Source organism: Podarcis pityusensis, assembly GCF_964106645.2.
Source record: "Podarcis pityusensis genome assembly, chromosome: 12".
Taxonomy (NCBI): domain Eukaryota; kingdom Metazoa; phylum Chordata; class Lepidosauria; order Squamata; family Lacertidae; genus Podarcis; species Podarcis pityusensis.
In genome coordinates this window covers 5,528,222-5,552,828 of record NC_138037.1, presented here as the reverse complement: position 1 = coordinate 5,552,828, position 24,607 = coordinate 5,528,222, and the positions used below count along the sequence as shown (strand labels likewise).

Genomic DNA, 24,607 nt, shown 5'->3' with positions numbered 1-24,607 from the left:
CCGCCGACCTTCTGATCGGCAAGTCCTAGGCTCTGTGGTTTAACCCACAGCACCACCTGCGTATAGCTTGGTCTTAATTCTTACCCACCCAACTCCTGGTTTTCTATGAATCAGTGCCTTTCAATTTAGAATGAAAGAATGCCAGAGGAGCAGCCCTGCTATGGAAAAACAAGAGGCCGGGACCCAACTGAAGGTTTAGAAGTTTGTTGCAACATGTGATTCTACACCTGCATCATATTGTGTGTCATCATTTTGTGTGTCTACAAAAATCATGTTGCAATAAATTTGAGATGACAGAGAACTGTTCGTCATGTCAGCCTGAATGGATAGTTAAAGTCATTCAGTTCCATAGTAGTCAGGCTGCCATATCTTTCCAATAGATCTAACACTGGAACAATTACTGAAAAGCCCCTGCCACTTTAGAGCTCACATATCCTTGGGGTATTATTTATTTATTTGTCAGGTCACAGAACAGATCCAGGCACTCTTGGAGGAAACAGATATTCTAGATTCATTTCAATCAGGGGTTAGGCCGTTTTGGCATAGAAACTGCATTACTTGCCCTGAATGATGACCTATGTTGGAGGAGAGACAGGGGAAATGTGTCCATGTTAATTCTCATTGACCCTTAGTGGGTTTTTTATATCATTGACCATGGTATTCTTCTGGAGTGACTGTCCAAGTAGGGGTCAGTAGCACCGCTTTGCAGTGGTTCCAGTCCTACATGGATGGTTGTTTCCAGAGGGTGATACTTGGGGAGTGCCAATAATAATAATAATAATAATAATAATAATAATAATTTATTATTTATTATTTATACCCCGCCCATCTGGCTGGGTTTCCCCAGCCACTCTGGGCGGCTTCCAGAAGAATATTAAAATACAATGATACCCTTCAATGCAGGGTTCCTCAGGGTTCAATTTTATTTCTGCTTCAGCACATTAGCAGTGCTGAGCTACCTTAGAAGTTTGTTCTAAGCAGCCCTGTTTAGGGAAGCTTTTAATGTTTGATGTATCATAGTATTTTAATATTCTTTTGGAAGCCGCCCAGAGTGGCTGGGGAAACCCAGCCAGATGGGCGGGGTATAAATAATAAATTATTATTATTATTATTATTATTACAAACACACAATAATAAATGTGATTCACTTTTTTCCTAAGAAATAATAATGTTATTATCAGATTCAAAACACTAGACAATGTTTACCAGGTACAGTGTTATCCATACTCCATTATTTACTGTTAAGCAGCCTTCACCAACCTGGTGCCCTCCAGATGTTTTAGACTATAACTTCCATCAGCTGTTCTGGCTGGGGCTTATGGGAGTTGCAGTGAAAACATCTGGAGGTTATCCAGTTGGTGAAAGCTGCTATAAAGCAGTAATGCTTCACCCTCAAGAAATGGGGAAGAAAACAGGGAAATAAAAATTCCCCTCCTGGGAAGTAAACATTTAATCATCACAATCCACACATTCATTTCTTCTTATATACATAAAAATGTAAGACTGTCATCATACAGCCCCCATTGGATGACTTGTGGTGCCGAATCACAAACCTGGATTTGCATGAGGGAAAACCCAAAAGGTCAAGAAAAGTAAGCTGAGTGGTTGCATGGGGTAGAAAGGGGAAGCTCAAGGGAGTTAATGTGAGGGGAAATAGCAGGGAATTGGCAAGGGGCAGGGGCACATTTCTAACCAACCTTCATTATTACCAATCCTAGGGTGAGTGACAGCATAAAAAGATCACATGAAAATACCGCTAAGCCACAGTGGATAAAACACATCACTAAAACACCATATTAAAACAATTATTACTAAATATGCTGTTGTATAGTGGAAATGCCTGGGCAAATAAGTATGTGTTAAATTGGCACTGAAGAGAAAAGATGGCTATCAATTGTACTCGAGATCACCGGTCCCCAAAGACACATAAACGTGTGTGTGAATGGATAGCACATTTTCCACATGGAATTGCTTTCCCTAATATAAAACAAAACACGAAGCATACATTAACTAGCATTGGCAATGAGTGGCACCTCTATAACCCTAACAAGTGTATGTTTTAATTTTATTAATTTAAGAAAAAAAATTATGGCAAGCCCACAACTTCCACTCATTTAACTTGTACCCATTCAAAAATTAAAAAGGTTGCAGGGTTACAGGAAAAATGACTTAGGCAAATCCACTCACCATTGAGCCCACTGTGTTTTTACTATATGCAATTTTGGCTTTAGACATGATCCCCGGAATGTAACTCCCACGTATTCGCAAAACTAAGCAGGGCATGGTGTGGTTTCAAATTGGATTGGGGGCCGTGTGTTGAGATTTCTGCATTGCAGGAATGGCCCTTGGGGTCCCTTCCAACTCTATGATTCAATGAAAATCACTTTGTTAATTCTGGTCCGGTTCTCCATTCTGTGTGTCATTATCATTAAACTTATTTACATCCTTAGCGCTACGCTGTCTCTTACCCACTTTGGATGGTGCCATTGCTGACCTTACTTCTCAACGATTAATTCTGCACCTGCTCTTCCATATATAGATTTCTTACATTTATATACCACTTTTATGTTCCAAGGATCACTGGGTAGTGTACATGGTCTCTTAGGGGTGGAAGGACGCATCTTGTTATTCTATGGATCTATTATTATTATTATTATTAATATTATCAGGGCCGGATTTAGGTTTGATGAGGCCCTAAGCTCCTGAAGGTAATGGAGCCCTTTATATGTTCCGCTGTCCTTTGTCAACAACAAATTGTCACTGTTTTTTGTGTTGAATACAGTGGTACCTCTGGTTGCGAACGGCCTCCATTCCAGAGGCCCGTTCGCAATATGAAAAGAGTGCAACCTGCAGTGGCGTGTGCGCGCATGCGCGGGTTGCAATTTGCCGCCTCTGCGCATGCAGCAAAAACCGGAAGTAACCCTTTCCGGTACTTCCGGGTTGCCGTGGGATGTAACCTGAAAGAAGTAAACGTAACATGAGGTATAACTGTATATGCTATATGGTAATTTATGCATCTAATGGGTATCTATAGCCATTTGCACGAAACAATATACAGTGGTGCCTCGCAAGACGAAATTAATCCGTTCCGCGAGTATCTTCGTCTAGCGGTTTTTTTGTCTTGCGAAGCAACCCTATTAGCGGCTTAGCGCTATTAGCGGCTATTAAAGGCTTAGCGGCTTAGCTGCTAAAAGGCTATTAAAGGCTTAGCGGCTTAGAAAAAGGGGGGGGGGGAGCGGAAAAAAAATCTCAAGACTCGCAAGACATTTTCGTCTTGCGAAGCAAGCCCATAGGGAAATTCGTCCTGCGTAGCGCATTGAAAACGGAAAACCCTTTCGTCTAGCGGGTTTTCCGTCTTGCGAGGCATTTGTCTTGCGGGGCACCACTGTATGTATTTTATCAAAGTAATTGTTGAACTGAAATACAGTTAAGAAGTATATTAATAGTGAAATTTATGGGAGGGGGGCCCTAAGCTACAGCTTGTTTAGCTTACACGTAAATCCAGCACTATTACAGTATATTAATAAGTTTGCGTACCGCCTTTCACTCAATAGATCTCAGGGCGGTTCACATCATAAACTCAACAATTCTGTAATATACAGAATATGATGAAGCTTCCCACACACGACTTTGCCAGTGTTGAATAAATAAATAAAAATACGAAGGGGCCAAGCTTCCCTGGCCCGTGTGAGGGGGGGGACTTCCAGAGGGCCTTGCTGCGGGCTTCCCCAATGCTGCTGCTGCTGCTAGGCCCTCCCCACAGCCAGGGGTCGGCGGGGGCTCACCCACTTCAGGCAACAGGGGGGCGTTTTCCCTTCCCCACACCTCCTCCGCCCCCCGGTCCCCGAGAAGGCCTGCGAGAGGGAAGGAGGGATGGAGGCAACCTCAGCGGCAGGTGCGGGGAAGGCCGGGGTGGGGGGGGGTGGCGCCCCGAAATCACCTCAGAACCCGGGCGAGGCCTCGCGGAGGCGTTTACCTTCTACCCTCAGCCCACCTTCTGGCTTCCAAAGCCCCCGGCGGCTGAGGAGAAGAACCTGAGGCGAAGGAGGAAGACGGAGGAGTAGGCGGGGCTTTACAAAGGGGGCGGGGCTGCGCCGGCTTCCCCCCCGAAAGTTCGTTGGGCGCGCCTGCGCGGAAGCGGAGGGCACGCGCCGAAGTATTTGAAACGAACGACAACAAAAAAAACCGACGGACGCTTCCTCGCGCCGGCTCGAGGGCGCACGCGCGGAAACCGCCGCAGCCGCCGTCGCTTCTTCTTCCTCCTCTTATTCTGGGCTAGCTCCGCCCACTTTCCGGGTTTCTTTTTTTTTTTTTTTTACGTGCGCTGTGCGGTCAGTGAATAAGGGGGCGCGCGCGCGCGCGCCGGAGCAGTTACGGCGCATGCGCTTCGCTCTGGGCGCTCCCTCTGAGGGAAGAAGCGGCGGCAGCAGGAACCTCGAGCCGGCTCTGGAGGGGGGTCAGTAATGGGGACAAGGGGGAGGAGAGGGAGGGCGGGGTGGGTGAATAATAGAGGAGGGGGTGGAGAAAACGTGTCCTCTGTGTTTTGGGGGGTAGAGAAGGTATTGGGGGGAGGGGCTCAGGTTTCAAAACGGGGGGGGGGGGGAGCTGTGCTAATGGGGGCAGCAGAGCCCCTCACCCCACGGTGGGGTTTATTTTATGAGGTGGGTGAATAAAGGGGGGGGGAACAACCAGGGGGGAGGCTGTGTCCTACCTATGACAGGCCTTGAGAAATTGTGGGGGTGGCATGGCTGGAATTAGGGGAGGGGGTGGGGAAGGGAGGCGGAGGTCCTGAGGGGGAACCCTTTGAGGGGATCTGGGGATCTTTGAGGGGATCTTTGAAGGCAGGGGTTGGGATTTCAGGGCGGGAAGGGGGGTGGGAGATTCTGGGTTGAGTTTTGTGGGGGCTAAACTTTACCCCCCACCCTCCAAAAAGGTGGCCACTTACGTTGATCTGCGGCAGTTATTTATATCCTGCCTTTCGCAATACTGATCATTTCAAGGTGGTTTGCGAAATAATCTCTCTGCCCTCTAAATAAGCACAAAAAAGGCATAATAAGCCTGCATCAGCATATAGGAAACATTATAAGGCAGATGGTGTTACATAGCCCTGGCAGGGGAGGCAGGTTGTCTGGTTGGTTAGGTGAAACAGGCCCCTGGTGTCTTAGGTCATTTGCCTCCCTTGCATTTCTGAACTGGCATGTTGTGCTAAGAAACCTGTTGTGTCAAGTGGAGCCAGGGGCCAATCCATGCCTCCAGGCCCTTGGGACTCTCCATGGGCACAACACGTGCTTTTGCGTGTTTTTACCTTGCTGCAAAATACACTCGCACCCTGATGATGCTTCCAGATGGAGGATAGAGAATTGTGTGTAGAAACTAGCCTGCTGTGCAAAGGTAATGTTTACATTCAGTGCTCCACCCACTTGTCCATCTGGCCCCACCCACGGCTGGTGTGTGGCCCCTGGAAAGTTGCCCAGGGCAAACAGTGGCCCTCTGGCTGAAAAAACGGTTCTCCATCACCATCCTATTTTACAGACCTGTTGAGATATTGTGTCTAAACTTCATGAGGTTTTGCCTTTGGAGAGAGGTTATAAACAAGGAAAGTGCAAGGGTAGATTGGGAGGGATGTTTGTGTGTGTGTTGTAAAATAGTTGCCATGCTTTTCAGCCAAATCAGGTTTACTTAGAGTCATGCTGAGCTCAGTGGGGGTTAATCCCAAATAATTGTGCATTTTGGTACAGTGTTATACATAATATAGGATAGTGCTTTTTGAGTAATGGCCCAGTTCTGTGTATGTTTCGTAAGAAGCAAACCTCTGAGAATTGTGCATAGGGTCAGGTTTCTGGTGCATTTCACTGATTATTTTAGCAGTAACTGTAGGCCACTATTACTGTCGGCCTGCCAGAGAGATTGCTGAAGGCCACATGGGGTTGTGGCTTTGCTGAGATTTAAATCCAAGACTTCCAGCTCCTAACTCATCAGCTTAACTGCTGCGCTGCAGTTGCTGGAATTGGAAGAAAATGAAAATGTAAGGTTGTTAGAAGAGTTAGAGGATTTGGACAGTGGGGATAGAGCAGCCAATTTGCAATCTCATTTATCTCTCGCTTATTTGCTCTTCATTTCAAAACAAGTGTACGCTGCATGGGAGTTTATAAAGCGTCGTCTCCTGTGATTGATAGTTTGAGGCCACAGTTAGCAAAGTGTGAGATATAGGCAATTGCCAAGGGACGAGTGAGTTTCTTGGCTAGACTCAGGGACAAACCAGACATAGATTTGCAGCCATGATCTGTTGTGGTTCCTGTGATGGGTAAAAGCAGCTGGAGTTGGGAGCAGATCAGGACCATAGTACTCAGAGAGGGAAGTTCTGTTCTCTCCCCCCCCCCCCAATAAAAGCCTGCTACTTGCCCCATGGGGCGAAGCAAACAGGTGCCATATATCCCTATATGTTTCTCTCATGAGCAGCACTGTGTTCTCTACTTGTGTTTTAATTAGTGCAGAACCATAAATTCTTTTGACTTTTCTGCTGCAATGAGTTGTATGGATGTCTGACTTTGCGCTATTTGGCCTAATCTCATTTATATTAATAAGAATAAAATATTAATGACTTTCATGGGGTGTTATGTGAAGGAGGGAGCCACTTCAAAGAATCAGGAATTTGCAAGGCTTTTTTATAAAAAAAAATTATGAATATATTATTGTTTGCTTATAGAATTCAGGAGGAAGTTGCCCTTGATTGCTGCTCTCCATAAAATGCCAAAGAGGAGTGTGGAAGTTGTGCCTGTGCAGATGTTCCAAGGTTGAAGTGAAACTGCTCTGCTAGTTACTGCTGCTCATTACAGCCTTTCAGGCATCCTTCTCCTAAAGAACCAAGAACATAAGGAGCCATATATGATACAAGCCAAATGGGAAGATTTTCCAGCAAGATTTGGAACTGGACTTGCTTATTCTATACCCTCCATCTTTCCTGAGTCTTCAGTGACGCTTCCTTTTTTTTTCAATTTACTGGTCTTCTAGCCCAGCTATTTATTTTATAATTTAATTCCGTCTGTCACCTGACAAGTTAGGTGTCAGACACTTTCTATCGCCTGAATGGACAGGGACACTTTTGCTTACTCCACCAAGTTTTTTCGCGATTACAGCGGCCCAACTCGGGGCGCAAGCTGCCAATCCCACGAACATGTTGACTACATCGAGAAGCCAGAAATATTCACTTATGCAGACTTTTTCAAGGATTACTTGATCCCCAATGACCCCTGTGTTTTCTCTGCCAAATTCACTGAGGGCTGGGGCAGCAGGAGGAAGTGGGTGACTCCTGATGGGAAGCCTAACTTTGAGTATCTTCTGCGGACTTTTGGTAAGCCATCTTTAAACTAAAATTGCTAGCTGTGATTTTGCTCCTCTTAGAATTTTCAGTCTGCCTTCTGACTGGCCAAAAACCTGTGATTGCTGGTGACCATGTCCAAGTCCCTTTTCATTTGCTTCTAGTAATGTTTGATTCTGCCCTTATGCTTTCTTCACTGTTAATGTGGTATGTTTGTATTCATGCCTGAGTATGGAGTAGAAAGAAAAGTATATTGTAAGAGGTGGCTTAATTGACACATTTAATTGCAGCATCACCTCTCATAATTAGAACTGTATCAAAAATAGGGTTGTATACAAATGTGACTTTCCACTAGCGAAAGCAGTGTTTTTAGATGAGGCACCCCAATTGCAGCCTGCTATGCCTTGTCCCATTCTGTTCCCTCACTCTCCAGAGAAATTCCTGGGTCCCATTGAATGCAACCCTTACCATTAAATAGCGCTTTTGTATGCTCAAAGCACTGTAAAGATATAATTCTGTTGGAATCCTTACCATAATCCTGTAAGGTGGGACAACATTCGTTGTGGGCATTCTGCTGGTTAATGTATCTATGATTCAGGTATTGCAGCAATTGGAGGAATTTCCTTTTGTTTCCATTGTCGCTCTGCATAGCACCTAACCATGCCACATAGGTGGAATGTTCAAACTGGTAGGATCAAGGCCCTTACACTTTCTTTTTTATTGGTAACCCCAACAGGGCATCAGTTATTTTCCCATATGGGCTCAAAGGGTTTATATTGCAGGGGAAGCTGTAGTACCCGTTGCCAACTGTGATGTCAAGGAATACAATTCTAACCCAAAGGAACATCTTAAACTCAAGGAATACATAAGTTATTGGAGAGAACACATTAAAAAAAGCTACCGGTCGCCCCGGGGGTGCCTTTACCTCAAGGACTGGCACCTGCACAGGTAAGCAAAACCTTTGAACTCCTCGGCATGCTCTTACGAATCCCTGGCATGCTGCTGAATTGTACCTCTGATGTTCCCTTACCAGATGATTCAGCTTTTGGGAGCATCCTTAGATAGTAGCCGCCTGTTTCAAAACTGCATCCTAAGAATCTACGGCTGTGACTGCATGGTAGGACACCCCAGTGATATATAGCGCTGTTTGGCTTACCTTTCTTACGGTGCATGTACCTGGCACTGTCTGCTCTTTCCAATGTGAATGCACATTTTTTCTTTCTTTCTTCCTGTGTTTGCACACATTTTGATTATGCCAAAGTTGGTCTGCATGAGAGAAGTTTCCTTCTCTGACCCTGTTCCTTACATTAATTATCATTGTATGTTTGCATAGTTGCACTGGAATCAAACAGAAGAGAAGGCAGGGGAACCTGCTGAGGAGAACACAAATGCCCTGTAGGCATCACCCACGCTTAGCCGTTGCACTAATACAGTCAATTGAATTTATACTCTTCCCACGTTTTGGTTGCACAGCAAGTTGAAGCAGGAAAATTGATCAGTCTTTAAGCAATGTTCAGCTTAATTAGTTATATACCGCCTACACCAAGTCTCAATTTAAAAGAACTTAATAGGTGCTTGTAAGCAACACTGATGTGAGGAAACACCTAATACAGGCAGGGCCATAGTGTGCCACACAAATGGGATGCCAAGGCAACTTCTTAAATGCCTTTTTGTATTCTTGGCACTTTGCTTTCCTTCTGATGAATCTACCGTGATCCTTTACTTGGTGTATATTGGCTATTTTTTGTGGTTATAGGGCATTCAAAAGATAACTTGCAAGTTCAGAAATTGAGAATGTTTGCATGTTCAGAGGTACTGTACTTCTTGGCTTGAACCTTTGCATATGCAGAGCCTAAACACTACCTCCCTGCATAAGTCTTATGTGTCCCAACCCAACACCCTTTCCCACTGGTGGAAAGGGAAGGTTGGAAAGACAGTTGGATTACAGTGATACCCCTTCCATATCCATTGTTTCAGGCTTAGGCTTAGAGCCCATGGACTGATTCAGATGTTTGGGTGGCTTCTTCCTTTTGAGATCAAATACGTTTTGTATTTACATGAAAACCAGTAAAAATTATTGGAGGGAGTAGTCATTGCACTCTCAAAGCATTGAGTAGACTTCTAAGTGTGTAATATTTGTTATATCCCCAAGACTTGGGAAAGGTGGCTGGTGCAGAAGTGAAATAAAGTACCAATTGCCAGGCCATGATCTAAGCTTTATCATGCTGTTACGCAACTTTTGAATGCATCTTGAGTGGATTTTTCTTTCTGAGATACCATTTTCAATATTTTAAGGGCTTTCCCGGAGCAAGATGTTTACACCACGCCCATCTATTTCTCATCTGACTGGCTGAATGAATACTGGGATGCCATATCAGTGGACGACTATCGCTTTGTCTACATGGGACCTAAAGGCTCATGGTACAGCCGTTTAGATACTTTCATAGGTTCTCTTTGGAAAAGTTAGTCGTATTAGAAGTATGAGGTAGGACATGCAGCTTGATTCAGTGGGACTTCCTAGTAACTATTCACGAGAGCAGCCTGTGAGATGTCTTTTCAAGGAAGAGGAAGACAGCACACCTGCTCAGAGCTTTAAACATTGTGCACCTTTTTCACAATGGGATCTCTACCCGTCCCAGATTGCAGGGCCAGACAGTGATCAGCCCTTTGGATATTATGCATTGTATAGTCCCTGCATATGAAGATGCTTCTTTGTTTTGAGACTTTGCATCTTTTTAGCTGTCAAGATATTGGTGAAATTCTAGACTTCCCACAACACAAGCCAGTTTCAGTTTGCAGTAAGAGGTTAGCAGAAAGTTGTTAGGTATGCACACATTACGGTCTCAGGTGCAGGGTATGCACTTGCATACTTTCAGATGAGAGGCCCTTGTAAATCACTGGGTGTATCAGAGTACTTGGAGAGTGGAGAAATAGACGTTGATGCACAAATAGCTTTCTGTGGAAGCCTGATTAATGTCTCTGCTGGAAAATAGGTCTAGGTTTGAGTGTGTATACCTCATGTCTTCAGGGTGCAAAAGTAATTTTCTGAATGACTGTGATACTAATGTTTTGGGGCTCCTGAGATGGTAGGAGAGGAGGGCCTACTCCCTTACATATCGGCTTCTACTACATAAATACTATTCCTGCAGCTATTCAGCTGCCTTCTCCTAACCTCCTGGTTTTCCCCTCCTCCCTGTAGGACTCCATTTCACGCAGATGTCTTCCGCTCCTACAGCTGGTCGGCCAACATTTGCGGGAAAAAGAAATGGCTTGTTTTCCCTCCAGGGCAGGAGGAGTTCCTTCGTGATCGCCATGGTCACTTGCCATTTGACATCACTGCACCTGACCTGAAGAAGAGCAACCTTTACCCTCGCTATGCCCAAAGCAGCCCTCCTGTTGAAATCATACAGGAAGCTGGAGAGATCGTCTTCATCCCGAGCGGATGGCACCATCAGGTTTACAATTTGGTAAGATGTTTTAGACAGCCACAGCCTTGGGGTAATGCACCATTAAGTGGATTTGGGCAATGCTTTTGCTCATTGGGGACTGATAGGGCTTAAGGCCAGGAGCCGAACAGTAGATGGAGCCACAGCCAGTGACAGGCAGATCTGATTCTAGTGTGTCTGCATCCTCTGCCCTGCTGAGCTCTAGAACGGCAACACAGATAGAGGAGGGAGCTGACAAGCAGTGCTACCTGATGGGCTAAGTAGCAGAGGCTTTGAAGCAGGCTTCTACTGGCGACTGGATAAGCTGAGTTTGTTCACTATGGGAATCCAGCTGAATAGGCCAGCAGGCAAAAAACTGTGACTCCCTTCAACCTTAAACATGTGGAATAGCCATTGGGACTGTCCTTGTTTTTTCCAGGAGGATACAATCTCCATCAACCACAACTGGGTGAATGGATGCAATGTAGCCATCATGTGGAGCTTCCTCCAAGACGAACTAGCTGCTGTCCAGCGGGAGATCAGAGAATGGAGAGACAGCATGGAGGACTGGCACCTGCAATGCCAGGTAGAGCAGCCGTCTGAGAATGTTTGACATGGTCATAGATGCCCATTAGCAATCGAGTGTCTGAAATGGTGAAACACAGGAATTAAATGGCTATTCGGGGATGAACTGTAGTAGCAGCTCAATATTGTTTTCAAGATTTGGATCCAGCTCATCGGTCTTAATTGTTCGGAAAGAAATTCCCCTGCACATCAGCTGGCTAGCTATAGCAATCACTACTGAGGACTGAGCAGGAGAAATGGAAAGGGGATGTGTAGGTACATGGGAGGCTCTTGTGAAGCTAGTTCACATCAAATAGGAGCAACTTTTCTATACGGTGTCTGGAAAGGGCCCAAAGAGAGTGTGTTATCTTCTATTGTCAGCTTTGAGAAGTATGATCTAGCGCAACCTGTGTCCTCACTCTCAGGGCCATTCTCGTGCTTTGTAATGGGAAAGAATTCAGACTCCCTAGTAACTCAAGAATTAAGCATTCCTATGCTTAGCTCCCTGGGCCAGCTTTGTGCCTTGTGCTTTTTCAAAAATTGACATGACTTTAAAGCATTTCCTTTTCATTCAACATTTTCAACTGAACACCAGTTCCCATGTAACGGTTGGAACAACTGTGACCTTTGACTTGTTCTCTCACCTTTGCAGGTGTTGATGAAGTCTTACACAGGAATCGACTACAAGGAATTCTACAACTTCCTCAAAATCATTGCAGAAAACCGGATTTATGTCCTTGAAAACCACCATTCTGAAGAAGATGCCTCCAAGCATTCGTACAGAGCTGCCATCTCCGGCCTGGGAATGCTGCATGCAGTCTTTGACTTGAAAAGGACTGCAAAGGTCTTGACCTCTTTGAATGCCAATGAGGAATTCAAGAAACTGAACCCAGAGACCCTTTCCCCTCCTCCTCAGGCGCTGCTGCACCGCCTGAAAGCAGCGATAGATACAGCCCTTCTCTAGTTCCCCTTTTGATTTTGACCACTTGCAGAAATGCTTCTTTTGCAAGCTGGGTGCATGCTGATAGGTTATGTCGATCGCCCTATTTAGAAGTCGTAAGCACAGTGGATTTTAGTGACCGAGTAGCGAATACAGAACCAGAGGCAGAATGTTAGGGAATTTAAGCATCTAGGAAACTGGCAGTAGTTGGAAAAGGAGAGCATCCCTCTGTGAGATGTTCTACTTCCTCAGTGACTAATATGACCACTTACTTCTACCAGTATTTCTAAGCCCTTTGGGCTGCAACCCTATATGGCAGAGATTGGAGCACCTGCGTCCCTCCAGATAATGTTATACTACAACTGGTCATTCCTGTTGACCTTGCTAGCTGCAGCTGATGAGACTTGGGAGTCCAGCAGCATCTCGAGGGCCACAGACTCCTCATCCTCTGCTCTACATTCTCACCTGGGAGTATGACTTATTGAATACAGTGGAACTTAACTTTTGAGTAAACATGTGTAGGATTGCACTGTTGGTTTCGGGAGCTTTTGTCCCACCAAAATACATGTGAGAAGCATTTCACACTAGACTGTACAGGTGAGTCTTCTTGTTTACCCACAGTGTTAGTGGAAGAATTTGATCCTATTTACATGGTCAATAACTGTCCCCTTTCCCTCCCACCATCTCACCTCCCTGCCCCTGAGCACTTCCCAGAGACATGTGTTTTGAGTAAAATAAATATGGGGGTCGGAGGGAAAGAAAAGTAAAAAATTTCAGCTCATATGTTGAAATGGCTTAACTCCTTGAGGTAGGTATGGGAATAAAAGGCGTGTGTACCACCTCATTAATTGGTGTGCAATACTCGCCTGTTCATAGCCCCTGCTTCCATCACTCTCTGCTTTATATGTGTGAGAGAGAAATCAGGAATATACTCACCTCAGGATTGGCACCACACTTTCAGGGACTCTGAGCCATCAAACTCAGTGGGCCTAAACAGCCCAAGCATGGCAGCTGAACTCTGTGTGCCCTCCCCTCCAGTATGATAAGCTGGGGCAATTGTGTACTGCAAGCACTCTCTTCTCTCAAGCTACCTTTTTGGTTATTTCCCAGATAAGGTGGTCTCAGAGCTGTAGTTGAATGGTCTTGCTTCTTTTTCGATTCCGAAACGGTGGTGCCTTTTTCACTGCCTGAACAGTTGTAGCACGACCATCCCCAGAGACGTTGAGGCCAAAAAAATGGATATATTTTTAAAAATCACCCTTCAGGGCTTGTTGCATGGCAGCCTACCCATAATCCAGTTGACTGTACCGGATTACAGTCTTAATGGTGATCCTCCTTTGTTTCTCCAGTTCCCTTTCTCCTCCTACACGTCTTCTGAATTGTTTCTGTGCCTATGCAGAATATCCTAAAGGAACACAGTTGCTGGAACTGGAGCCTTCTCTCCCCCAACTCCACCCCCCCAAAAGAAAAGCCACTAGGGGAGAGCAGAGGAAGAAGCCTGGGGCTGCTTGGGAATGCGCAGCTAGTTTAGCACAGTCTGCCAATCGAGGCAAAAGCTCTAAAAGCAACCAGCAACATTCAGCAAGCCAAATGTTTGTGTCTCCTCTCATTTGCCTTGTGGGAAATGCGTCCCTCTCTGAAAAGGTATCACATGGTACACAACTAAGCAGGTACACATCTTGGCAGTGATCCCCTTGGGTGGATAAGAGGTTAAAATGGGGGCCAGCTTGCATTTTTACCTTGGGTGGCTACTGTCTTTTGGAATGGAGCGTGTCACCTTTGGGACCAGTGGTTTTAATATACCAGCGCCAACATTTCTTGTTACTGAGCACAATTAGTCATAGCACTGTATGTGAGTAAGGGCTGGAAACGGTTTGTACAAGAAGCACTTCCCTTGCTGCTGGCAGCGGCGGCAGAACTAAAATTGCAGGGGCTTTCTTCTGAATGGGGACCGGCTGAGTTTGTTCCCATTTGCTATCTAGCCTGTTTGTTAGACTTTCACTTGAACCCTTTGTAGGGAACGTTTAAGCACTGAGCTGAAGTTTACTCAACCCTCGACTGTTCTGCCAAGTTGCCCCGAGACCTTTCTGAAACTGCACATTAAAAATATTTAAGTGTCCGTGGTTTCTGTCTTTCTTGCAGATGGCCAGTTTGATGCTGAAAATATTTCAGGACAAAGAGGAGGATAGCTGTAAATGAGGTTTACTTGAATCCCTGTCCGCTTGAGGGGGGGTGTTTCTTAAATCCTGTGTTCTGTGCTGTGCCGTCCTAGGCTTCCAAAGGGAACACACATTTTTAATTCACTCTAGTTTGCCCACAGATGCAAAGTTTTTCTGGAGAATGGCTAGTGTTCCTGTGACTCTGCAAGTGGTGTTTGACTGCAGTGCTCAGCTATCCTGCTCCAATGATCAGGGATCATGAGAGTGAAGCACTGCTGTATCTATATTACAAAAGGCTCCATTTGCCACAATTGTGGAGCACCTATATGAAACCATGAGAAGTGATCTGATGCTTTGGCAGGCAAATTGCTGATTCTCCTTGGTAGCAGCAGCTGCTGAGGCTCAGATGGGAGAAATAAAAAGTTCTATACACTTTACAGAGCACCTTCAGGGAATTCCTTCCTACACACATGGATGTTACCCTGTGAAATTATATGACGTACTCAGATATGCAATATAGATCACACATTCTCTGGGCCTGGGGGGGGGGGGCAGGTTCAATTTTTGAAGCTGCACTTTAAAACATCACAGCCACAGCTAGTCCAAATTGGGGATGGACAAATTTCCAGTTCCATCTCCCTTTCACATGTTTTTACCCATAATTCTGTTCCCACCTTAATCCAGTAAAATTTGTTTCAAAACATTAAGGCCCCAAATAATGCATTTAAATGTATTTTCTCTCCAGCTATGCATTAAATCTGTATTTTGATACACTGCTGAAAATTGCTTCCCAACAACTGGAGAAATGTAAAATCAGTTGGGCAGGTTTGTTTCAAGTTGTAGATTAGATGTACCTGTACTCCAAAGAAAGACAATATTAGAATTGAGAGAACAGTGTTCTCACTCAGTTAAGGCAACTTCATTTATTCGTTTCATATAAATAGCTACATGTCTCCAAAACAACGCAATAAAAAAATTTCCATACAAAGTCATTTATAATGAAGTTAGCATATTAAATATTTTATCCAGTGTATTGCAGTGAGGCAGTAATGTACAGTTTTATGCAGCATATTAAAGCATTAAAAAGTTGTTTAGTTAAAAATGTACACACTTTTTAGCTCTTACACCATTCAGATAAGAACAGTGTTTTCACTTCCAATTAATTTCAAAGCAACAACTCTTTTATGCCTTCAGTAGTCAAAAATGAGCCAATATTGCCCTAGTTTACATCCAGACTGAAGAATAAACCAGGCTTTTGCCAGAATCTCTCATTTTGCTAAATTTGACCTAAGAAAATGGGGCTCTGCATTTTTATATTAAACTTGTCAGTTACCTTAGAAAAGGTTTACAACACCAACCCTTTTGCAGAAAAAAGCTCTGAGGCAAGGATGCAGGGTTCGTTAATCAAAGGAAGAGCAACTATGGGATTTTCACTCTGCTCAAGCACAATGGAACAGTTTGAAAGACCCAGACAACCGATGCTTAGAAACACCTCCAAAATCCTGTTCTATGACTGCCGACACCTTGTAGTCCCATCGAAGGATTAGGTCAAGAGTTTAACCTGCCTCTGTGGAGGTCAGGGCGTGTGAACCTGCGGCCCTCCAGATCCCTCCAACAACACTGAGGGCCATAGATTTGCCAGTCCAGATGTAGATTCCGGAAGTCCTGTTCTATTTGTGTGTCTGAACACAAAAACCCAAATAAAAGAAGCAGTGATGTCACTGGAAAAATTGGGTGGTGCATGTTCACTCTCCCTTGCATGCGAAATACAGGCAGTGTGTATGTGTGTAACTACAGCTCTCCGTTGTTGTAACTTGCAAAATGCTACACTTTGAGCTGCATTTTCCAGTGGATAACTGGTTGCGGAAATCAATCCTTGAAATGATCTTCCCTTTACATTGGAAAAGGGGTAAAAGGTAAGTTAGCAGCTTTGAATAAATGGAATGTGTGGTGGAACATTTTCTGCCCTGGTATTGGATATGCTGTTTGCTTTTGATGGGAGAAAGGCAGAGGAGAGTCTTTGCAAATTCAAGGGCATCATTACAGTCCAAATGGTATGGTAGGAGCTGGACTGACCAGCTGGGTTGCATTGCTCATCTGAACTCCTGGTTGAGTGAGCTTCAATTGCCATTATTGTACTAATGGTGATCCAGAGATCACTGACAGCTCACCGGAGCATTTGGATTACCAGCAGACCGTTGCTGAAACAAGTAAGACTTCAAATATTTCAATTTCAGTGTGGCTTGCCAAAATTTTGCAAAGCCCAAATAAAGTGATCGCACCACAAGCAATGCATTAACTAAAATAACCTCCAGTATACATTCTACCGGGATGTTTTAGCAGTACACAAGACTGTCTTTTGCAAGATGCTCCATGAATCATAAACAAGGAAATAATAAACGGAGGTAATTTGACATGAAAGGTTAAAGCGCTTGCTTAAAAAATTGCACTGCCCCAAACAAGATTGGTTCTGGCAAATTCCTGGTTTTGGTGACCTTCAAAACAGCTTTGTTTCTGGCCCCAGCAAGACCAGAATTAACCTCTTGCCTCCAAAATGAGAAGTCCTCTGGTCCAGGAATAGAAAGTTGCATTTTGCATGAGGATGAGACACAAGGAACGGGAGTATTGCACCTGGAATCAAGTTGACTTCCTTCTGTCTGCAGCCTTCTCATCAATGTCAAAGAACCATTCTTTTTCAAATGTCAATTTCAAAGAAATTGTGTCTTAAAAACCAAACATCCTTCCCATAGGAAAGACCAAAAAATGGAAAACCCAGCAGCGACAATTTCAAGTTCCTTCTCTTTTCAGCATCCTTTGTTAGGACAATGAATGCTGCTGTGCAACTCTCAGGAATTGTGTAGGACCTGCCAACTTGGGCGGAGTCTTATTTCCTTCTGGATGAATTTATAACACGACTGGAGATGGGAAGAAAGAAGAGAAACCTTGTGATGGAGACTGGCACTCATTTGTAAGATTAAGATCATCCTAGATACACCAGAAATCTTTTGTGGCACCCATGGCAGATACTCTCAGTGCTATGAAGCCTCTCTTGGTTCTGTGGTATACTTCTCTGAATGCCTGCCTGCTCTCTGGGGTAGCTCAGTTGGCAGAACAAGGGACTTAATCTGAAGGTCATGGGTTTGAGCCCCAGAATCAGCAAAAAATTGGACTAGATGTATTCTATGATTCTAGCAATTATAGGAGTGGACCATTGCATTCATGTTTCACTAGTGGAAGCCCCTGGGTGGCCAGTTTAGGAAATAATGTTATCTATTTTCCATCAATCTAATTTGACTGTTTTATCCACCGTCACAGTCTAATTTTTGTCCTTACCTCGAGTGCTGTCAGCAGGAAGTCGTACATGCCTCCTTCATTTGTCGGATCCATCAGATCTCTGATCAGGTGGATTTCTGCTCCTAAATGTTGTATACTGGATTGTGGAGGGGAAGGCAAGATTATTCTGTTAGAACAGCGAAGTCTTATGACATCTTAAAGACTTCTTAAAGCTTTCATGGGCCAGAGTCCATTTCGTCAGATGTATAAAGGCATCGTCCTCATTTGTACATACTGTACAGTGGTATAGATGAGGGCAAAGAGTATTAGTTAGTGAGGTCAAAGCCAACGTCCTCGCCCCCTAAAAACAAAAAACAGACTGTTAAGTAGGTTAAATGTGCCAAGGATAAAACATCCCAGCATTGTTAACCTAATTAATACCTGTAAAAAAGGGTAAAGGGACCCCTGACCATTAGGTCCAGTAGTGACTGACTCGGGTTGCGGCGCTCATCTCGCTTTATTGGCCAAGGGAGTCGGCATACAGCTTCCGGGTCATGTGGCCAGCAGGACTAAGCCGCTTCTGGCGAATCAGAGCAGCACACGGAAACGCCGTTTACCTTCCTGCCGGAGCGGTACCTATTTATCTACTTGCACTTTGACGTGCTTTCGAAATGCTAGGTTGGCAGGAGCAGGGACCGAGCAATGGGAGCTCACCCCGTAGCGGGGATTTGAACCACCGACCTTCTGATTGGCAAGTCCTAGGCTCTGTGGTTTAACCCACAGTGCCATACCTGTAGTGGAGTTCAAACCCATTATCTTTGTTTAATTCTAGCAGGTATATATAGCTTGCCTTAACAGCCTCTTTTAGTTGCGTATAGTCAGCATAAATTCAGGGGTATGACACTTATGCCAGAGAAAACAGCTGCATTGAAGGGATTCTTGGTAAGGGTCTTTGTGTGTGTATACAGACTCCAGTCAGCAGGCCAAATCCTGAGCAACAGCAGTACTTGTGTGCCACTTGGATAGGTGGATGGGGCCACTTTTCTGTCAATCACCTGATGTCACCAGGACATCAGGTGACCCAAGTTCAAAAGAAACTTGAGCGCAGTCTAAGTTAGCTCTGAAGTTGCTGTTTTTCCTTTCTCTCGTTCTTCCTTTGAATGTGCAGCTTCAAACTGTTAGCATGCTTTGTAGCCTGACTTGAACTCAGTTCTCTGCACTTTAAGCACATCTTGAAATCTGATCAACTGAAAGCCCACTTTGAACAGGGATCGACTGCGCACCTGCGAGCTGGGAACTTGCAAGCAGATCTCAGTGGGACTTGCCGTCAGCACTGGTTAGTGCTGAGATGGGAAGCCCCGCTTTTAAGCAAGAACCAGCTCCACTTGGCAGCTCTTGTAACCAATCCCAGAAGGGCTTGCATTTGCTGCCAAATTTAAAAGGTACCACATGCAAGCCCCACTTGCTAAGAAACAAATCAGGAAAATGCTTTGTGGGTACAAACCATACTTTTAAAGGACCCTGCCTCCAAATAATAATAATAATAATAATAATAATAATAATAATAATAATAGAAACTGTACTTTGTTAATAGTGTCAGATTAGTAGCTCTGAATGATAAGTTACAGTTCCCAGAGTTCTTGAGGGGAGGGGTGTGTTTTAACCATGATTATTGATTATTGTAGCTCGCTCTACGCAGGGCTGCCCTTGAAGCTGACCCAGAAACTCCAGCGGGTACAGAATAATAATAATAATAGTAACACTGGGCAACAATTTTTTACTTTTTGAATGTTGTCTAGATTTCTACAACTGATTTAGGGTATTTTTGCACTGCTGAATCAGGAAATGGCATCCGTTTCTCTCCATCAGGTCAGGTTTACTGTAAACTGAATGGTGGGCATTGATAAAGGTAAGTACACGTAAATTGCATGTTGTTTCACCATTTTTCAAACTTCAGGGCTTGAACTTCCATTTCTTGGAACTCCTGGAATGCTCAGCGGCAGGGAGGTCTCTCTTCAGAGTCCAACAGTAGTCAGCCATCATGACTGCGTCCCAGCGACCCTAATACCTGGTCTCCATCTCTTTCATGTCCTGATGGAATCTCTCCCCCTGCTCGTCACTCATTGAACCCAGGTTCTCAGGAAACCGGTCCATATGTGAAAATAGGTAGTGCATCTTGATGCTCATGTTGCAGCCCAGGTTTCTGAAAGCAGTCAGCATGTTGTTGACAAGGTCTGCGTAGTTTCTGGCCTTATTGTTGCCAAGAAAGTTCTTCACTACCAGAACAAATGCCTTCCACGCTTCCAGTTCCACTTCGTTCATTGAGTTTCTGAACTCTGGATCTCTGATGAGCTGACAGATCTGAGGTCCGTCAAAGATGCCAGCTTTCAACTTCTCCATGGTCAATCCTGGAAAAGGCTGGCACAAGCAAATGAAGCAGTCACCATCCTTGTCCAGAGCCTTGGTGAACTGCTTGATTAAGCCGAGCTTGATGTGCAGCGGTGGGAAGAGTATTCTGTCTCTGTCCACCAGAGGGTCGTTGATGACGTTCCTTTTTCTGCAAGGCACCAATTCCTCCCGCACAGGCCAGTCCTTCTTCGTGTAATGCTGAGCACGGTCCCTACTATCCCACATGCACAGAAAACATGGGTACTTGGTGAAGCCAGACTGTTGTCCCAACAAAAAGTTCACCATCTTCAGGTCAACACAAATAAACCACTTACGCTGATCATAACCAATTTTCTCCAGCACATACTTCACCGCTTCATAGTTCTCCTTCAGTGTACTCGAGTGAGCCAGGGGTTTTGATCCCCCAACTTTATGCTTTGCTGCACCAATTTATGGAAGATTTCGAGGTTTTATGACTTCAAACTGATCCCTTTTCGACATAATCACCCAGAACTATCGGACCTGAATAGTTCTTGTCATTAAAATAATCATTTCCAATCAAAACAATTATTCGACATGGCATTTTACCCCCACCAACTTCTTCTAAAATGCTCCACACAAGCGTGCATGTGAACAAAAACGTAAAAAAATGACATGTGGCCATAGCTCAAAAACTTGACCTGATTGAGCAAAACCAATGTGATTTTTGGATTCAGCGCACCAGATTTGTCCTAAATCAGCTGAAAAAACGCAGACAACAAATTTGTTGTTGACCAGTGTAGTAGTAATAATAATAATAATAATAATAATAATAACAATAATTTATTATTTATACCCCGCCCATCTGGCTGGGTTTCCCCAGCCACTCTGGGCGGCTTCCAACAAAATATTAAAATACAGTAATGCATCAAACATTAAAAGCTTCCCTAAACAGGGCTGCCTTCAGATGCCTTCTAAAAGTCTGGTAGTTGTTGTTCTCATTGACATCTGATAGGAGGGCGTTCCACAGGGTGGGTGCCACCACCGAGAAAACCCTGTGCCTGGTTCCCTGTAACCTCATTTCTCGCAAGGAAGGAACCGCCAGAAGGCCTTCAGCACTGAATGATTGGGGTGGAGACGCTCCTTCAGGTATACAGGACTGAGGCCGTTTGGGGCTTTAAAGGTCAGCACCAACACTTTGAATTGTGCTTGGAAACATACTGGGAGCCTATGTAGGTCTTTCAAGACCAGTGTTATGTGGTCTTGGCGGCCGCTCCCAGTCACCAGTCTGGCTGCCGCATTCTGGATTAGTTGTAGTTTCTGGGTCACCTACAAAGGTAGCCCCACATAGAGCGCACTGCAGTAGTCCAAGCGAGAGTTAACTAGAGCATGCACCACTCTGGCAAGACAGTCTGTGGGCAGGTAGGGTCTTAGCCTGCGTACCAGATGGAACTGGTAAACAGCTGCCCTGGACACAGAACTGACCTGTGCCTCCATGGATAGCTGTGAGTCCAAAATGACTCCCAGGCTGCATACCTGGTCCTTCAGGAGCACAGTTACCCCATTCAGGACCAGGGAGTCCCCCACACCTTCCCCCCTGTCTCCCCATTAACAGTACTTCTGTCTTGTCTGGATTCAATCTCAATCTGTTAGCCGCCATCCATCCTCTTGAGCTACAGGTGAGGCAATTTCAAAAGTCTATATAAGAGCTTGCACACCAATGTTCTGGATCCCTTCCTCCTGCCTTAGGGGCGGTGGGGGGTGAGCACCCTATTGCAACAGATTAATAAATATCAGGCTTACTAGCTGCTTTGCTTCTCAATATTCTCTGGTTGGCCTCTGTTATTTTTCTCTTACCAATAGAGAACCTACATAAGGACTCTATATGGGCTCTTGGGTACCCCATAAGGGAAAAGGAGCAGTTTTTTTCTTATAACACCCCCACCCCCAGCTGGGAAAAACCAGAAGAAATTTATGATGCTAAGCTCCAAAACAAACCAGCAACAACGGAACAGTTCCGGAGCTATTTATACTCCAATCTGCAGACACGGAAATGGACCCTCCTGAGGACCTGATCCAACCACATTGGAAAGGATGAGCAAGAAGGAGACCTGTTTTCCTTACCTTGCCCTCGTCACAACATACATCAGCAGTGGCAAGAGGTCGTCCATTGGCAGGCTATATTCCTTCTCCAGCACCCGGTTCACTGTCTTCTCAATTTCCTCGTATGTCTTTTGGAGGATGTCCAGTTTTTCCCGCGGGTCAACAGTAGTGCTGCAAAAAGGGGAAGAGCTGGTGAGCATCAACGTAAGCCCTAAAACACTCAAACCAGAAAGCATATGAAAATCCTTGGGGAGGCGAGTGTGGGCTTAGTCCTCCTCGATTTGGATAGGGCCTATGATCCAGTGCCTTGGGAATCTCTGCTTTCCTTTTGGTGAATGAGCAAGTTGCTAGTCCCTATGGAGGGATGGGAAACCTCTGTCAACCCACAGTAATGCTGGCCAGGCTGGAGGGCAATAGGGTTGGGGGCGGCTGAGTTAAGAGAGTCAGACCAAAGTTCATGGCCCAACTAGGCTCATAGGAAGTTACTATTTCTCAATCGAACCCATCTCACAGGGTTGCTCTGAGAATAAGGAGGTGCAGAACCATGCAAGCTGCCTCCAACACCATGGAAGGAGGAAAAATAAAAATAAAACAGGTTAAAGCTGACCAAAAGTCCAGAGGTACCATTATTATTATTGCAGTCACGAAATTAAAAGACGCCTGCTTCTTGGGAGAAAAGCAATAACAAACCTAGACAGCATCTTAAAAAGCAGAGACATCACCTTGCCGACAAAGGTCCTTATAGTTAAAGCTGTGGTTTTCCCAGTAGTGATGTATGGAAGTGAGAGCTGGACCATAAAGAAGGCTGATCGCCAAAGAATGGATGCTTTGGAATTATGGTGCTGGAGGAGACTCTTGAGAGTCCCATGGACTGCAAGAAGATCAAACCTCTCCATTCTGAAGGAAATCAGCCCTGAGTGCTCACTGGGAGGACAGATCCTGAAGCTGGGGCTCCAATACTTTGGCCACCTCATGAGAAGGGAAGACTCCCTGGAAAAGACCCTGATGCTGGGAAAGATGGAGGGCACAAGGAGAAGGGGGCGACAGAAGACGAGATGGTGGGACAGTGTTCTCGAAGCTACCAGCATGAGTTTGACCAAACTTCGGGAGGCAGTGGAAGACAGGAGTGCCTGGCCTGCTCTGGTCCATGGGGTCATGAAGAGTCAGACACGACTAAACAACTAAACAACCACCACCATTATTATCAATTTATGATGATGGGGTGGAAGGTTTGCAGGCTATGAAGGACCTGCTCACAAATTTATTGACAGCTGCACAAATTATGATAGCTAGGAAGTGGAAGGGGCAAGCAGAATATAAAATGGAAAAATGGTATAAAGAGGTGTGAGATATCGCTCATAACGTTAAATTAACATGTGCCATTACAGTAAGACGGGGAATATGCAGGAGAAATGATTTTGAAGCAATACGGAGGGTGTTTGCAGAATGTGTGCTGTTAAAACGGAAAGGGGTCAAACCATCGCAAGAGGTTCTGAAATTTTGGGAGGTTGGATAGTTACAATAAAATGGTCTCGGTGATGGGGCACACATTTTTATTCCTATTCATTTATGATTATTACTTTGTCAGAGAATGGAAGAAAGAAAATGTCAAGGGAAAAAAAGAGGAAAAAAGAAAACAAATTTCTGCTGTTAACTGTTTCTCCACTTAAAAAATAAATGGGTGGCAACTTACATCAGCTTCTGTAGACATTCAGTAGCAGAAAGAAAGCAGCGGTCTTTGACCAGTGATCGTCTCTAAAATACACACACACATACATATATATAGAATTATTGTTGTTCCTATTTATTTATTATCCACTTGCACCTGGGACCTTGTGCTTGAAAAGCAGATGTTCTGCTCCAGAGCTGTGGTCCCTTCCCATGCTTGGAAGTGAGGAAGCTTCCTTAAGCTGAGCCCAGACCATTGGTTCACTAGCTCAGTATTCCTTCAGACAGAATGTCTCCCTGCCCTGCCCAGAGATGCCATTGAGGACTGAGCTTGGGACCTTCTACATCAGGCAAAGGCAAACTCGGCCCTCCAGGTGTTTTGGGACTACAACTCCCATCACCCCTAGCTAACAGAACCAGTCAGGGATGATGGGAGTTGTAGTCTCAAAACATCTGGAGGGCCGAGTTTGCCTGTCCCTGTACTACGTGCAAAAGATGTGTATTACTAGGAAATTGGAAAGCTCCTTTGTACCACCAGACCCTCTAAGTTATCTATATTAACTGGCTGCAGCTCAAGAAACCACAGAATTGAATTCCAAATATCACTGAATTTGTCAATAACAACAACAACAGCAACCAGAGCTTTTTTCTAAAAAAAATTTTAGGGGTACTCTCATTTTCCTACTCATATTGAAAAACTACCCCTCAATGAAGCCAAACGTAGATTCACAAAATGTTTAGGGGTATGCACCCCCCCCCCGCGTCCCCCCAGAAAAAAAGCACTGATGAT

General features: G+C 44.8%; 3 protein-coding genes across 15 annotated transcripts in view; 1 reads left to right on the top strand and 2 right to left on the bottom strand.

The window, feature by feature from the left end:
- The window catches only part of SNAP47 (synaptosome associated protein 47), a gene marked incomplete at its 5' end in the record, with an annotated part of 29,193 nt that extends 25,100 nt beyond the window's left edge, over positions 1-4,093 (bottom strand). The window contains one exon of one of the 7 annotated variants that reach the window (XM_080974182.1): positions 3,977-4,093. Coding sequence is in view for 1 of the 7 variants with exons in the window: in XM_080974181.1 (XP_080830307.1) it covers positions 2,469-2,487 (19 nt within the window). Of the gene's footprint in view, positions 1-653; positions 761-2,468; positions 2,603-3,940 lie in introns of those variants that run through there. The other 6 variants (XM_080974186.1, XM_080974183.1, XM_080974187.1 and 3 more) reach the window with 6 other exon arrangements.
- Positions 4,094-4,337: 244 nt separating this feature from the next.
- Positions 4,338-14,366, top strand: JMJD4 (jumonji domain containing 4). Of its 3 annotated transcripts, XM_080974197.1 has the most exons (7): positions 4,346-4,456; positions 6,707-7,351; positions 8,101-8,266; positions 9,614-9,739; positions 10,518-10,785; positions 11,183-11,329; positions 11,960-14,366. In XM_080974197.1, the coding sequence occupies exons 2-7, from the start codon at positions 7,087-7,089 to the stop codon at positions 12,269-12,271; spliced, it is 1,284 nt and encodes a 427-aa protein (XP_080830323.1). In that variant the 5' UTR covers positions 4,346-4,456; positions 6,707-7,086; the 3' UTR covers positions 12,272-14,366. The 3 variants fall into 3 exon arrangements, with proteins under 3 accessions (XP_080830325.1, XP_080830323.1, XP_080830324.1); XM_080974199.1 differs by lacking the exon at positions 6,707-7,351 and having other exon boundaries at positions 4,338-4,456; XM_080974198.1 differs by lacking the exon at positions 4,346-4,456 and having other exon boundaries at positions 7,180-7,351; positions 8,055-8,266.
- A 944-nt stretch (positions 14,367-15,310) lies between these two features.
- Positions 15,311-24,607, bottom strand: part of ALS2CL (ALS2 C-terminal like) — a 104,069-nt gene continuing 94,772 nt past the window's right edge. For all 5 annotated transcript variants that reach the window (XM_080974019.1, XM_080974020.1, XM_080974022.1 and 2 more), the window contains exons 23-26: positions 23,843-23,904; positions 22,171-22,320; positions 17,740-17,836; positions 15,311-17,321 (exon numbers count right to left, since the gene is read on the bottom strand). In XM_080974019.1, coding sequence (XP_080830145.1) covers positions 17,253-17,321; positions 17,740-17,836; positions 22,171-22,320; positions 23,843-23,904 — 378 coding nt within the window. In that variant the 3' untranslated portion in view covers positions 15,311-17,252. The remainder of the gene's footprint in view (positions 17,322-17,739; positions 17,837-22,170; positions 22,321-23,842; positions 23,905-24,607) is intronic.

Coding starts and splice junctions, on each gene's coding strand:
- JMJD4 (XM_080974197.1), top strand. CDS start 7,087: ATGGACAGGGACACTTTTGCTTACTCCACCAAGTTTTTTCGCGATTAC. Junction 8,267..9,613: donor AAGGACTGGCACCTGCACAG/GTAAGCAAAACC, acceptor CAATATTTTAAG/GGCTTTCCCGGAGCAAGATG. Junction 9,740..10,517: donor ATGGGACCTAAAGGCTCATG/GTACAGCCGTTT, acceptor TCCTCCCTGTAG/GACTCCATTTCACGCAGATG.